The 14074-nt window shown below is 43.1% G+C and overlaps 1 protein-coding gene across 4 annotated transcripts in view; it reads right to left on the reverse strand.

Moving 5' to 3' along the window:
• Window positions 1–4278: 4278 nt before the first annotated feature.
• LOC113253950 (inhibitor of carbonic anhydrase) overlaps window positions 4279–14074 on the reverse strand; it is a 61091-nt gene continuing 51295 nt past the window's right edge. For all 4 annotated transcript variants that reach the window (XM_057316031.1, XM_057316030.1, XM_026497050.4 and 1 more), the window contains exons 13-17: window positions 12384–12525; window positions 7614–7678; window positions 6915–7099; window positions 5431–5617; window positions 4279–4484 (exon numbers count right to left, since the gene is read on the reverse strand). In XM_057316031.1, coding sequence (XP_057172014.1) covers window positions 4450–4484; window positions 5431–5617; window positions 6915–7099; window positions 7614–7678; window positions 12384–12525 — 614 coding nt within the window. In that variant the 3' untranslated portion in view covers window positions 4279–4449. The remainder of the gene's footprint in view (window positions 4485–5430; window positions 5618–6914; window positions 7100–7613; window positions 7679–12383; window positions 12526–14074) is intronic.

Below are 14074 nucleotides of genomic sequence, written 5' to 3' on the forward strand. Positions count from 1 at the left end.
CAAGATAGACCATACGCTGGTCATAAAAAAATAATAAATTTAAGAGGATTGCAGTCATATAGAATATAATCTCTGACCACAAAGGAATTAAATTAGAAATCAGTAACAAAATCATACCCGGAAACTCATCAAGTATTTGGAAATAAAAAATAACTTTTACATAATAAACAGATCCAAGAAGAAATCTTTGGAAAATTAGAAAAAAATGTTACCTGAATGATAAAGAAAATATACCAAAATTTGAGGGATGCAGCCCAAGTAGTACTTAGAAGGAAATTTATAATTTTAAATGTCTATATTAGAAAAGAAGACTGTTCTAAATAACTGATCTAAACTTGTACCTTAAGAATCTAAGGGAAAAAAAGCAAATTAAATGAAAAGTAAGTAGAAGAAAGGAAATAGGGCAAGAACAGAAAATGAGGGCACCTGGGTGGCTTAGTCAGTTAAGCATCTGCCTTTGGTTCAGGTCATGATCCCAGGGTCCTGGGATAGAGTCTCGCATTGGGCTCCCTGCTCAGTGGGGAGTCTGCTTCTCCCTCTGCCTGCCCTTACACCCTGCTCATGCTCTCTCTCTCTCTCTCTCTCTGGCGTGCTCTCTCTCTCTCAAATAAATAAAGTCTTTAAAAAAAAAAGAAGAGAAAATGAGATAGAAAATAGGCAAATAGTGAAAATTTAAAAAACACAAACAAAAGTTTGTTCTTTGAAAAGTTCAATAAAATTGATAAAGCTATAACTAGACTGCTAAAGAAAAATGAAGAGAGGAAACAAAAATTACCAGTATAGAAAATGGGAGAATAGATAGCATTATACAACTTATAAATATTAAAAGATAATAAGGAAATATTTTGGACATGTTTATGGCAAAAATAGACAATTTAGATGAAATTCCAAAAAACAAATTTTACAGCTCTAGATTTTCACTGGGTCTTCTTTAAGCCTCACACTTTTTTCTTTGTTATGTTCATGTTTTCATTTAAATCCTTGGGAATGTTTATAACAACTGTTTTAATGTTCATTGTTTGTATCTGATAAAGGGTTAGTATCCAAAGACATTCTCAAACTCAACACCCCAAAAATGTATAATCCAGTTAAGAAATGGACAGAAGACATGAATAGACATTTTTCCAAAGAAGACATCCAGATAGCTAACAGAAACACGAAAAGATGATAATATCACTCATTATCAGGGAAATACAAATCAAAACCATGATGAGACACCATCTCACACCTGTCAGAATGGCGAAAATACCAACACAAGAAACAACAGGTGTTGGCCAGGTTGCGGAGAAAGAGGAACCCTCTTGCCCTGTTGGTGGGAAGCAACCTGGTACAGCCACTGTGGAAAACAGAATGGAGGTTCCTCAAAAAGTTAAAAATAGAACTACCCTATGATCCAGCAATAACAGTACTAGGTATTTACCCAAAATATACAAAAATACAGATTAGAAATGGTTCATGCACCCCGATGTATATAGCATTATCAACAATAACCAAAATATGGAAAGAGGTTGAATGTTCATCAACTGATGAATGGGTAGACAAGATTTGGTACATATACACAGTGGGATATTCCTCAGCCATCAAAAAAATGAAATCTTGCCATTTGCAACAACGTGAATGGACCTAGAGTGTATTATGCTAAGTGAAATAAATCAGTCGAAGAAATACAAATACCATATGATTTCAGTCATATGTGGAATTTAAGAAAGAAAACAGATGAACATATGGGAAAGGGGGAAAAAAGAGAGAGAGGGAAGCAAACCATAAGATACTCTTAACCATAGAGAACAAACTGAGGGTTGATAGAGGGAGGTGGGGGGGAAGGGATAATTGGATGATGGGTATTAAGGAGGGCACTTGTGCTGAGCACGGGGTGTTATATGTAAGTGATGAATCCCTGAATCCTGAATCCAATATTGCACTGTATGTTAACTAACTAGAATTTAAATAAAATTTTGAAGAAAAAGGGGCGCCTGGGTGGCACAGCGGTTAAGCGTCTGCCTTCAGCTCAGGGCGTGATCCCGGCGTTATGGGATCGAGCCCCACATCAGTCTCCTCCGCTATGAGCCTGCTTCTTCCTCTCCCACTCCCCCTGACTGTGTTCCCTCTCTCTCTGGCTGTCTCTATCTCTGTCGAATAAATAAATAAAAATCTTTAAAAAATAAAAAAAATTTTGAAGAAAAAAAATTTTAAAATCAAGTCTATTGTCTAACTACCATCATGTCTTTAGTTTTTAGGTGTGTGGGGTTTTTTTTAAGTTTTTATTTATATTTTTGAGAGAGAGTGGGGGGAAGGGGCAGAGGGAATCTCAAGTGGAATCTGTGGAATCTTTTTTTTTTTTTTTTTTAAAGATTTTATTTATTTATGTGACAGAGAGACAGCCAGCGAGAGAGGGAACACAGCAGGGGGAGTGGGAGAGGAAGAAGCAGGCTCACAGCAGAGGAGCCCAATGTGGGACTCGATCCCGGTAGGCCGGGATCACGCCCTGAGCCGAAGGCAGACGCTTTAACGACTGCGCCACCCAGGCGCCCCAGGAATCTGTGGAATCTTAAGCAGTCTCTGCTCTGAGCATGAAGCCTGACACAGGGCTCCATCTCATAACTCTGAGATCATGACCTGAGCCAGAATCGTGAGTCTGGCACTTAACCGATTGAGCCACCCAGGTATCCCTTTAGGTGTGTTTTTATTGGTTGATTTTTCTTCTGACTCTGAATCACATTTCATGCTTCTTTGCATATCTGGTAACTTTTGCATTTGATGCTGGATATTATGTATGCAACATTTTCGAATATTTAGAATTTGTTGTCTTCCTGTAATGTATTTTGAGGCTTATTTTAGAAGGCCATTAAGTTACTTACAGATCAGCTGGATCCTACCAAGGCTAGTTTCACTCTCAGGTCAGTTATAGAGCAGCCCTTAGTCTACAGCTACTTTATTTATCCTCACATCCAAGGCCTGACCTTCAGTAAAATCCTTAGGTGTTCGATTAGGTCTCTTCATTCAGATTATAGTAGGAACACAACTGACTCCTAGCTCTGTGTGGGTGTTGGGAATTGTTCAGCTTATAGGTCTCTCACAGTTATTCTTTGTCTAGTCTGACAGATTTCAATTTCATTCTACACTCGTGCATATTAGTGTTTCACCAAACATTCAAGGAGACTCTTCTACAGATGTCTTCTGTATACAAACTCCAGTCATCTTGCTTCCCTAAGCTCTGATCTCTGTTTCCACAACTCAACATGACAGGCTTTCTTGGGTTCCCCCAACCTGTGCCATCATCTGGAAACTTCTTCCAGGCAAAAAGTAGGGTCATCATTCTGCTTACCTCTTTTTTTCCCCTTCTTTCAGGAGCTGGAGTCCTGTGCTGCTATTGTCCAATGTTTGAAAACAGTTGTTTCATATACTTTGTGCAGTTTTTTAGTTGTTTATGGAAGGAGGGCAAGTCCTGTACTGGTTACTCTTTCACAGATAGAAGCAGAAGTCCACACTCATAAAACTAACATTTAACAATATATGACTTAGGGTCCCATTCAATATTTATTGAGGCACTACCATAAACTTCAGTTGTGGTAATACTAGATATGGCAAAATCTCTGATAAAAAACTGATTTAAGTGAGTGTAAATCATACTTTCAGGAAGTTGACTGTAAAGGGTTGACTGTAGGGTTAGATTTTTGCAGTAAATTTAATGTCTTCCAATTAATCTGAGTCAGGATTTTTTTTAATTAAAGATTTCATTTTTATGTATTTGACAGAGAGAGACAGTGAGAGAGGAAACACAAGCAAGGCGAGTGTGAGAGGGAGAAGCAGGCTTCCTGCTGAGCAGGGAGCCTGATGTGGGGCTCCATCCCAGGACCCCGGGATCATGACCTGAGCCAAAGGCAGACGCTTAATGGCTGAGCCAGCCAGGTGCCCCCTGAGTCAGGATTTTTATTCCACTTGAGGTTATGAATTTTAAATGTTCAAATATATTTTTAAAATACACAAACTCATTCCTTATCCTCTGTTTTTATTATGTAAGTCCTTCTACTGCACACACTGATGCTTTTTTTTTACACACTTATAATCACCACTCAGACTCCCTTCAGACAGATTTATTGCTTAAATTCTATATAAGTGATTCAACTCTTGGGTAAAATAAAGAATAGGGAGGGAAGATGAGCTAGTCTTGTACAGTTCTTTTAAAAAGTACAATTTAATAGATATTAAATTTAGAAGCATAACTCTAGTATAAAGACAGTTTTTTCCCCTCAAAAAATCTGAGGACATATAATGAAGTTTTCTGAACAGACACAATTTTTATTCATTTTAATTTTTGTACCAGTTACAGCACATAATTATATCAAACAACTGAGGTTAACAGAGGCCTACACACAGACAAGTGAGGATGTGTCCCCACCATATTTGCAGGCATCGAGTATCTCTGTGGTTGCCCACTTTGATCAGTTTTTAATGTACATGGAATGTACAGGCATCTAGAAGTTCTGTGAAGCAAAACATAAGAGAAAGATTTTCAGGTACTTCCTGTGCTTACTAAACACATTTCTTTTCTTTTTTTTTTTTATTATGTTAGTCACCATACAGTACATCCCTGGTTTTTGATGTAAAGTTCGATGATTCATTAGTTGTGTATAACACCCAGACTAAATACATTTCTGTTTCTGTTTTCTAAAAGTAAATGCTAGGTAATAATAATTTTTTTTTAAATTCCCTCTCTCTCTCTCTCTCTCTCTCTGACTGTATCTCCTAACTGACGTCAGTGCTATCCTTAAATACCTACATTTTCCTTTTCTCCTGTTCTCATCATCTCCAACGCACAGTACAATTCAACAAAAATTCAGGCACACTCCCAGCAATTTGATTATCCCAACTTTAATTTTATTTCTCCTACTTAATCCTTTTTGAGGCAACTATACCATTCTAAACACGCACACACACGCCATTCTAATACATATGTATATCTAAAACTAGAAAGGGCACACTATAGTGCTAACTTCATTTTGTTTCTGTTAATATTACTTACACATTTTACTTAAAATCTTTGAAAATTGATAGTCTATTAGTGATATAGAGGGGTCATTTCCCAACCCTCTCCCTACACTGAAGTGCTCACCCATGTGTACCTTTTCATTTTGTTAGGGGAAAGAATGGAAATGCACAAGTAAACAAGTTCAGTTTCCAAATGATCTCAATTGCACTCTCTGTCTCCTTCAAAGGATTGGGTCTTTTTTCAGGTAGTCTCTTATACTTTCGTCTAATTGAGTTGCCTCACTGGTAGGTCTGCATCCTCCTGCAGGGCCAGGAGCAAGCCTTCTCCATCTTTGTGCTCCTATCAGTACTGGCCCAGAGCTTGGCACACGATGGTCCTTAATACAAACATAATCACCTTGACCCCCATGGTATTGTTCCTCAGTGTTTTATTCTACTCACCAGAGTGTAAGCATTGTCCCATGTTAGCAATCGCCTTAAGATACTCTGGTCCTAAGTATTTTCGATAAGTTGTTTTATCCTGAAGGTTGGCCAAACATGCCGTGTCATCGCTGAAGAGCAGGTCCCTAGTTGAGGATTGAAACATCTGGAACATCCTGTATTCAAACCCATCTCTTCCAAAGAGCTCCTGGGTTAGACAGATAGACAGACAGACACAGAGTGAGCAGCAGTACCAGGCAGCACCGGGTTGTGTATTCTGCCTCAGAAGATCTAAGTCTGCTGCATTGCTCAGCTCCAGCTCCTGGGAGACCTGGGACACAGCAACAGTTTCAGAGGCACCATTAATGGCAAAAAGCATGGCCTCTGGGTTCAAATCCGGCCCTAGCTTTTCCTTGTCATGTGACTTTAGGAAACTTCTTTTCTGAGCTCAGTGAACCTCAGTTTACTCATTTGTAAATGGAGATAATGTATGTAAGTAACTGCAAAATTAAAAATACTTCAAGTTTTGTGGCCACTGCATCACAATTCTGCCAATCACTGCTGGATATTTTCAGCTTCCTGGGTCATACTACCTGTCTTCCACTGCTCAAAGCCCTTGCTGCCTTGCCTCTTCTATTCTCTAGATCTGCCCCAGGCACCTGCCCATTTCCATCTCTTCCTTCCCCTCCTCTCTTTTTCTTTGTTCAGCCCCCTAGAGCCAAGGGGGCAGCTTGCCTTTTGGGAGACACATGCCTTCAGGAATCCCTGACCAAGAGCCTTTGGCTTTGCCAGTTCTCCCTGCGTTGTAGTCCTCTAACTGGGACGTGTGGGTAGCATATGCTAAGACATGGATTACTCATATGGGGCTCTTCCAGCAGTGGGGTGTATGAGTGCGAAAGGCAGATGAGGCTTTGGGTTTTCCTTAAGATCATTCGATTTAAGCATCCAGCTAATTCATAGCCATTGTTGGCTGCCTGTAGAGGTCATGAGTTGTCTGAATGTTGGCTCTTTAACTTTCAGGAAGCCTAAAACAGTGCTCAGCCTGTCCAGGTTCAGTAATGCACTGGGATCCGTAGAGTAGGTCAGGTAGAGTAGCCTCCATTTTGCTTTTACCACATATACCTCCTCACCCTAGTGTGAAGGGCACTGAGCCAACTCCCTTATTTCTGTGACAGAAGAAGAAAGAGACAACTCTCATGGAGGAACTGAACAAGTTCTGAAGGTACCAGGAGTCTGCTCAGAGACGCAAGTGAGTCTCAGGAGACCCTTCAGATATTCATGTGTCCAAGGCTTTTTCAGTCAACTTTGATATCCTAGACAGCCCCGGAGCACAAAGTGAGCATCGCCACGAGCTAGCTTTCTGCTTTCATCAGAGGCAGGGCTATGAGAATCTAGTTCCACTGCCCAGGGAGAAAGGGTGTGAGACTGGGTGTGCCTGTCAGTTCTGCAGGTGACCTGAGCGCTCGGTTGGGGTGACTGTGGAAGGACCTCCTGTGTGCCCACACCTGTTGATTGAAGAGCATTCTGCGAACAAAATCTGCCTTATCCTTCCTTGAGACCACAGCATGATTTGGAACCATGGCCAGGTGGCACCTCTGAGCTTCAGTCACAGGCTTCCTGGTACCATCGAGGCACAGCAGCTCAAAGTCTTCCTGCTTCAGATCTTTAGCCCATGCTTCAGGGTTCTTTCCTGGGAAGAAGGAAGGTCAGTCAGCCACAGCTGACAGCTTTGGTCAAGGTGCCCTCCCCAGGGGGATGTGACCAACCACCAATGTCTGGGAGACACAGAAAAATAAAACTTCAAAAATAAAACAGAAGAAAGAAAAAAATGCATAGTTATAAATTCATAGCCTTTCTGGTTAGTGACTTTTCAGTCTTGTTAAAGGCAAAAATTTCTTAAAGAGGCCTGATAAAGCACTAGCCAGAAAGAAGATTGATAAGTTGAACTACATTAAACATTAAAATGTCTGTTCATCGAACAATATCATTGAGAAAGTGAAAAGGTAAGCCTTTCAGAGAGAAACAAGATATTGTCAGTACATATAGCTGAAAAAAACCTGTATCCAAAATATAGAAGGAATGCCTATAAATGAAGAGAGCCAGCCATGCTTTAATAAACTTTCCCAGTTGCCCGACTGGGGAGTAACTTCCAGGGAGAGACTCAGTTTTTTTCCAAGGGAGAAAATGACAGCACAAGCACATACCGTCAGTGTTCTGGAAGACTGTGCTCTCCTTCACAAAGGCCACATCTCCTTTTTCAACCAGACACCTGCACAGCAAGGGTCAGGTCAGTGAGGAGCTCCAATGGGAGTAGGAGGGAGAGACGCCCAGAGGGAACCACCGGGAGGCTCACACCCCCTCCACCTGAGGCCACTGGGCACACCTAACACTGACCCCATCCACACACACAACTGTAACAGTCAGGCTGTCCCTGAGAATTAGAGGTGAAATGTAATAGAAAAAGAAACCTGCTTATTTTATTTCTATTGTAGATAATCACTGTTTGGTTCCTTATTTTAAATACAGATCGGTTTCTCCAGAGGAGATGCTTGTATCCTCGTATTAACAGGAATATTCAAGGACTCTCAAATCCATACGTCTAGTCAGCCTTAATGATCCCTCGTGAATGTGCATCACTAGATATGTGTTCACACTTAATCCCCAGAAGACTGTTTCTCTGTGTTTAAGGTCTATTCTGTTTGAGAAATGTTGAACACATTAACAATCAGTTCTATGACATCCAATCAGTTGGCAATTGACATTAGTGATTCATTATCAGGAGCACCTCTCCAGTTTTCTCTTTCTCCTAACTTCAGGTGCCTCTATACTTAGCTAGGATCAATTACTCCCATTCAGTTTTCCTAAGCTCCCTTTGCCCTATTTCTTTCCTCTTCCTGCCCTTCATATAATCCCAGTCCTGAATAAAAATGATGGTCTGCCTCAGGTGTGTCTGCACCTCAGCAGGGAGGCAGACCAGAGACCCTCCTGATCATTAACTCCTCCTGGGCATTCCCGCTTTCCTCACTCTACTCTAGATCTGTGGTTCTGGACGTGTGGGCTGGGATCAGCAGCATGGGCACCAGCTGTGAACCTGTCAGAAATGCACATTCTTGGGCCCCACCCCAGACCTACTAGATCAGAAACTTCTGGGGGTGGGGCCCAGCAATCTGTGTTTCAACAAGCCCCCTAGGAGAATCTGTGCTTTAGTGGTGAGAATCACTGTTTGAGACAGCCACCTCCCCATTCCATAGAGCAATGACTAAAATATTTTCCAAATTCCCCCATGCCTCTGTCTCTCCACAGACCCTCTCCCCAACACTCATTTTGACATGTGCTCCTGCTTCCCAGAGAAAACACAGATATCATTACATGGGCTTTCTTCCAGCCTCCCTCTGCCAAATCTGTCACTCAAGTCTCCAGTGCTCTTCTCCTGCCCTCCAGGCACAAGGAAGGAGCAAAGGTCTCCCTCTCCATAAAAATGTCCTCCCCAGGTGCCCTACATCCCATTCCTGCCCACACTCTCAGGCACCTTCTGATAGTTATCTTCTTTCTCTTATGTAATTGGAGACTTTCCCCATTCACTGGGCTCTTTTTATCAGTATTCATACTTCTTTTCTTTTTTAAAAAACAATAATCCCTGTCTTGATCCTACACTCCCCTCAGCAATGGGCTTCCCTCCCCCACTCATCCAAACACCTACAAGAAATCTTTGCACTTGCGATCAGCACCCCTTCACACCACCCTGGCTGACCCTTGCCAGTCAGCTTATGGGATTGACTCACTATTGAATCTGCTCCCACCAGACCCAGGGGCCAGTTCGCCACACTCATTCTATTTGATCTCTCAAGTTCATCCTTTCCCCAGTTTGAAATGTTATCTTTGTTATACACAAATATAATGTGTCCATGTATAAGTCTTCGAAGTCTAGTCTCTTCCACTAATTTGTCACTCTTGCACACAAACCCATCTGTACTGATCATAGTATTACAGTATTATATAATATTATAATGTAATTTTTATATCTAGGAAAACAAAATTCCCCTTGTATAATTTTATTTAAAAATTCTTGACTCTTATTTGGTCTACCAAGCGTTAATACTTTGAGAACTGACTCCTTTCCCCCATCCCCCCAGTCCCTCTGGTCACAGTGGAGGCAGCTAAAAGTTTACAACGCAACTTCGCTGCATGAGTTGTGTGAACACGAAGTTTTCGTTGGAACTGGGCTGACAATCCCATCTCCCAGGAATTGGGATGAATACATTATGGTCTGTGTTAAACTGCTTCTTTATAACTGAGAAGATGTAATAAGGCTAGTCATAGACATTTCCTTCCATGTAGACTGAGAAATAGAGAAAACCCTCCTGCAGGGAAAGTAAATGAGGCATCTCTCTTCTTCGGAGAAGAAGGAGGAGGATGAGGAGAAGGAAGAGGAGAGGAGGAGGTGAAAGAAGGAGTAAAGGAAGAGGAGGAGGAAGAAGAGAAGAGAAGGAGAAAGGAGAAGAAGGAGGAGGAAGAAGAGGAGAGAAGAGGACAAAGTAGAAGGGGGAGAGAAGTGTGTTCTCTTATGCTAAACATTCATTCATTGTTTATCTGGAATTCTAATTCAGCTGGATCTCCTAAATTTTATCTGGCACCTCTCACCTTAAAGTATCTTGGCTGACTCCTGAGGCTCAAGTCTCATGCCTTCTAAAGAGGAAGCTCCTTGGGTTTTTTCACTTTCAACAAAGGAGTCTTTATTCATTTTATTAAAGGAAAAAGACATTAAGCAAGCAGATAAAATATGTAGTATTCTAGAGCATGAAACGTGCTAAAAAAATAATAAAGCAAGAGAGGGGGATATAGAGAAGAAGAGAAATGGGAAGTCGCTGGAGAGGGAAGTGAGATCAAGAGAGATTTTACTTATCTACTGATGTTTAAGGTGAAAAAAACAGCAACATGTGTGGATGGGAAATGACCCAGTAGAGAAGAACCTGCGATGGCGCAGGAGCAAGAGGGGAGAAGTGCCGAGCAATGCCCTTGGACAGACCGGAGGAGAGGCTGGTGCAGGCGTGGGACAGGGCTGAGCTAGGAGACAGTCAAGTGGTCCACACAAGAGGAGGGAGAGTGGCGTCTGTGGGCACAGATGCCACACATGGGTAGATGTGACAGTGGGATGTTGTGGCATTTCTTTGGATTGCTTCAATTTTCTCAGCTGAAATAGGAAACAAAGGCATGACAGACGAAGGGAGATGTGTTGAAGATTGAGGAGAGGACAGAGGATGGACTCATCTTCTAGGAGAGTGGGTAGTGAGGGCACTAGGCACATGTGCATATATGAGGTGGGTTCTCCTTACTATACAAGGAGGCCAGGCACCCCAACAGTACAGACACAGAGTGGTGGAATGTCAGACCTAACCAAGGCCGTGCTTCAGCCAGCAGAGGGGCAGGCATTTGAGGCTACTCGCAGGGGAATGATTATCGTGGTTGGCTGTGGAATGTATGCTGGGTGTGGAGGGGAAAGGAACATGAAGCAGGGAGAGAACAGGGAAGAGCTGGCAGGATCGGTGGGTCACAAGTCAGTAGAAATGTTAGAGCCAGGAAACCCAAGAGAGTGAAAAGGCAGGTAGGAAGTGGTGGGGAGAACGAGCCATCTGAAGCTGAGGGTGCTCTGTGGGTGTTCAACTGCATTAGAGGAAGAGGGCAGATTGTGTTTCAAGACAAACCTCTGACAATTCTAAGTCCTCTGTGATATTATCATATTAGCACCAATAAGACCGTCAACCCTAATGCCAACGTACTTTGCGATATAACAAAACAAAACAACCCTACTTTAGCCTAGGTTTCATGTTCAGCATACATTGTTGTCGTGGGATCTGTGAAAATATGTCATTATATATGGCTTATGAAAGAGATAAAACTTTGGAGATGGCAGGACAAAGTCATCTGGTAGTGTGACAAATAAAGGGGTCCTTCCTAGATGCTCACGCGTTCTCCACACAGCAGCCACACAACCCCAATTCACACGGCATGCCTCCTGCCTCAAAGGGTCCCACGCTGCTCAGCATACTTAGAATTAACTCTACCTCCTTGGTCAGGCCAATAGGGCACTGAGACATACCCAATGTTGCAGCTCCAGCCTCTGCATACCTATGTCCCCCTCACCTCCTGTGCCCCCCCTCAGGGCCCTCTGTTCTGGCCTCAGACACAGCATGATTTGTCCCACCCCATGCCTTTGTCCTGGTTGTTCCTTCTTGCTTGAAAGTCTTCCTCCAGGTTTTCTCAGGCCTGATTCCCTCTCAATATTTAATTCTCCGTTCACACAGTCCCTTCTGTTTGCCAAGGCCTTCCCTGGCCACCATTTCCAAAACTGTCTCCTACCCAAGTCACTACAGCACCACCCCCCTGGTTCCTTTGGAGCACTCAGCACGGTCAGGAAGTGATTGGCCCTTATTTATATGTTTATTGTCCTACTCTCCCCATGAGACGCAGGGGGCAGGGGAGCTACATGTGTCTTGTTGCTCTAATAACCCCTCTACCTAGCCCAGTGCCTGCCACATAGTAGGTGCTCAATAAAGGTTTCTTGAATGGCTGGAGGATCCCAGGAATACTTATTTTTAAAATGTACTTATCAGCCAGGTGTAAGAAGCACATGTCCAGTACCTGTCCTCTGATTTTAAACTGGGGCTCTGAAAGATTCCGTGACTTGCCCACAATCACACAGAAGAAAAGAACAAAAGTAGACCCAGGGTTGTGACCCTGCACCCCTCATTCTTGCCTCTCCTCAGGCGCCCTAAGTCAGCTGGGTCTGCAGAAAAGCATTCCAGAAAGGAGCTGGACTTAACGCCTTGGGGCCAGTGAGAATTTGCAGTTCTCTTTTCTAATTTTGATTCCTCCTAAATGCAGCAGCCAGATCTTGGAATGATGGAAAAGATGAAAAGACAAGAGGTTCACTGGGTTGGTGCCCAAGAGAAAGGCAGTTCACAGACACTACTCGCCTGAATGCCCCGCTGAAGCCATAGTATCTCTCGTGGTTGTTGGGAGCACAGGTGTGGGCTGGGCTGCTGCCACCACTGCACAGAGCGCAGAGACTGGAATCTGGGTCAGACCCTGGGGCACAGCTTTGACTGAAGAATTCATCTGTGCAGGAAAACACAGGAGGTCAGCTCTTCTCATCCATGTTAGCAAGAAAGCCTCCGATTTTGTCCCTAGAATTGCTTGAATGGTATAAAGACACATTTGGGTGTTTGGTACCATATTATTACAAATAAGAAAGTTATGTAATAAAAAGAAAGTTGCAACTAGAGCAAAATAAAGGGGGACTGGCTGAAGTTGGGACAAGTGTCTGTGGAGCAGAAGTGGCACAGGGCAGAGGAGTGGAAGGACAGACGCAGATGTAATCCTAAGGGAGAGAACAAAACTGAAAGCCCCACCCAGTCAAACCTCTCCCACATTCTTCCTGACCTCTGCTGCCCTTGCCCTCCCTTATAAGGTATTCCATCTTGACTCCAAATCCAGGAAGGGACCTGAGAGGCCCTGCTGCCAAGCCCCGTGCTGGGCTCCAGGGCACATTGGTGAGGACATTACATAGGCCCCGTGTTCCTGGAACCCAAGTCCATGAGCAACAATCATAACTCAAGTAGCCACACTAGTGAATTTGTACACCACCCCCGCCCTGGCTTGCAATGGGAAAGAAGAATATGGTTCTACACAGCTGTACATAAAGGAATCTGGTACAGACCTGGGAATCAGGGAGAGGCCTCACGTGGAGAGATGAAGAATGAATAGCAATTACTTAAGTGAAGGGTGAAAGGACAAGAGTTTTCCAGACAGGGAGCAGCATCTGTAAAGGCCCAGGGCCAGAGTGGGGGGTGAGGGCAAACAGCACAGAAAGGTTAGTAAGAGGCCCCTGGGCTAGACCATCCAGTGCAAGAGTGAGTGGAGAGGAGGCAAGGTCCAGAACTGCTTTTACACCTTTGTGTAAATTTTGTTCTTTATCCTTAGAGAAATGAGGAGCTTCTGAAGGGCTATAGCAATGCTAGACCAGGGGTAGTGGGCCGGATATAGCCAGATCTGCACTTTGCAAAGATTGGTCTGCCAGTGGGATGAATGGAATCCAGGGCAGATGTGGGGTGCAAGCAGCAGGTTACTGAAGTAGTCCAGGGGAGATGAGGACCACTTGGACTAGGGTAGCACAAGGGGAGGGAGACAGTGAAGAGGGACATCACTGGTGATGGATGGTACTTGGGAGATGACAGCTTGGTTTCCAGCTGGGGCAAGTGGATGAACTATAGCGTCCTCCACTGAGCTAGGCAGCTCTGGAGCCGACTCAGCAGAGATGACACATTTTGTTTTGAGCTTAATGTGCTTTTGAGATATTCAACTAGATAATGTCAAATAGGCAGTTCAATATACACAGGTGTGGAAGTGAAAGATCAATGCTAGGGATAAAGATGTAATAGTTATCAACATATGGATATAATATTAATAATAGTGATAACAGCAAACATTTATCTAGTGCTGGCTATGTGCCTAGTTTTGTATGTATAGTATTATTTGTTTAGATGGTAAACGAGGCTGTAGGCATGGATGTGAGTGCCTGCGGATTGAGTTTAGAATGGGGGAAGAAAGTTCCTTTAAGCAATTGAAACATTTATTAACCAGATTGGGAAAAGGGACTTTGTAAGGG

The sequence above is a fragment of the Ursus arctos genome, unplaced genomic scaffold (assembly GCF_023065955.2).
Source record: "Ursus arctos isolate Adak ecotype North America unplaced genomic scaffold, UrsArc2.0 scaffold_20, whole genome shotgun sequence".
Lineage (NCBI taxonomy): Eukaryota > Metazoa > Chordata > Mammalia > Carnivora > Ursidae > Ursus > Ursus arctos.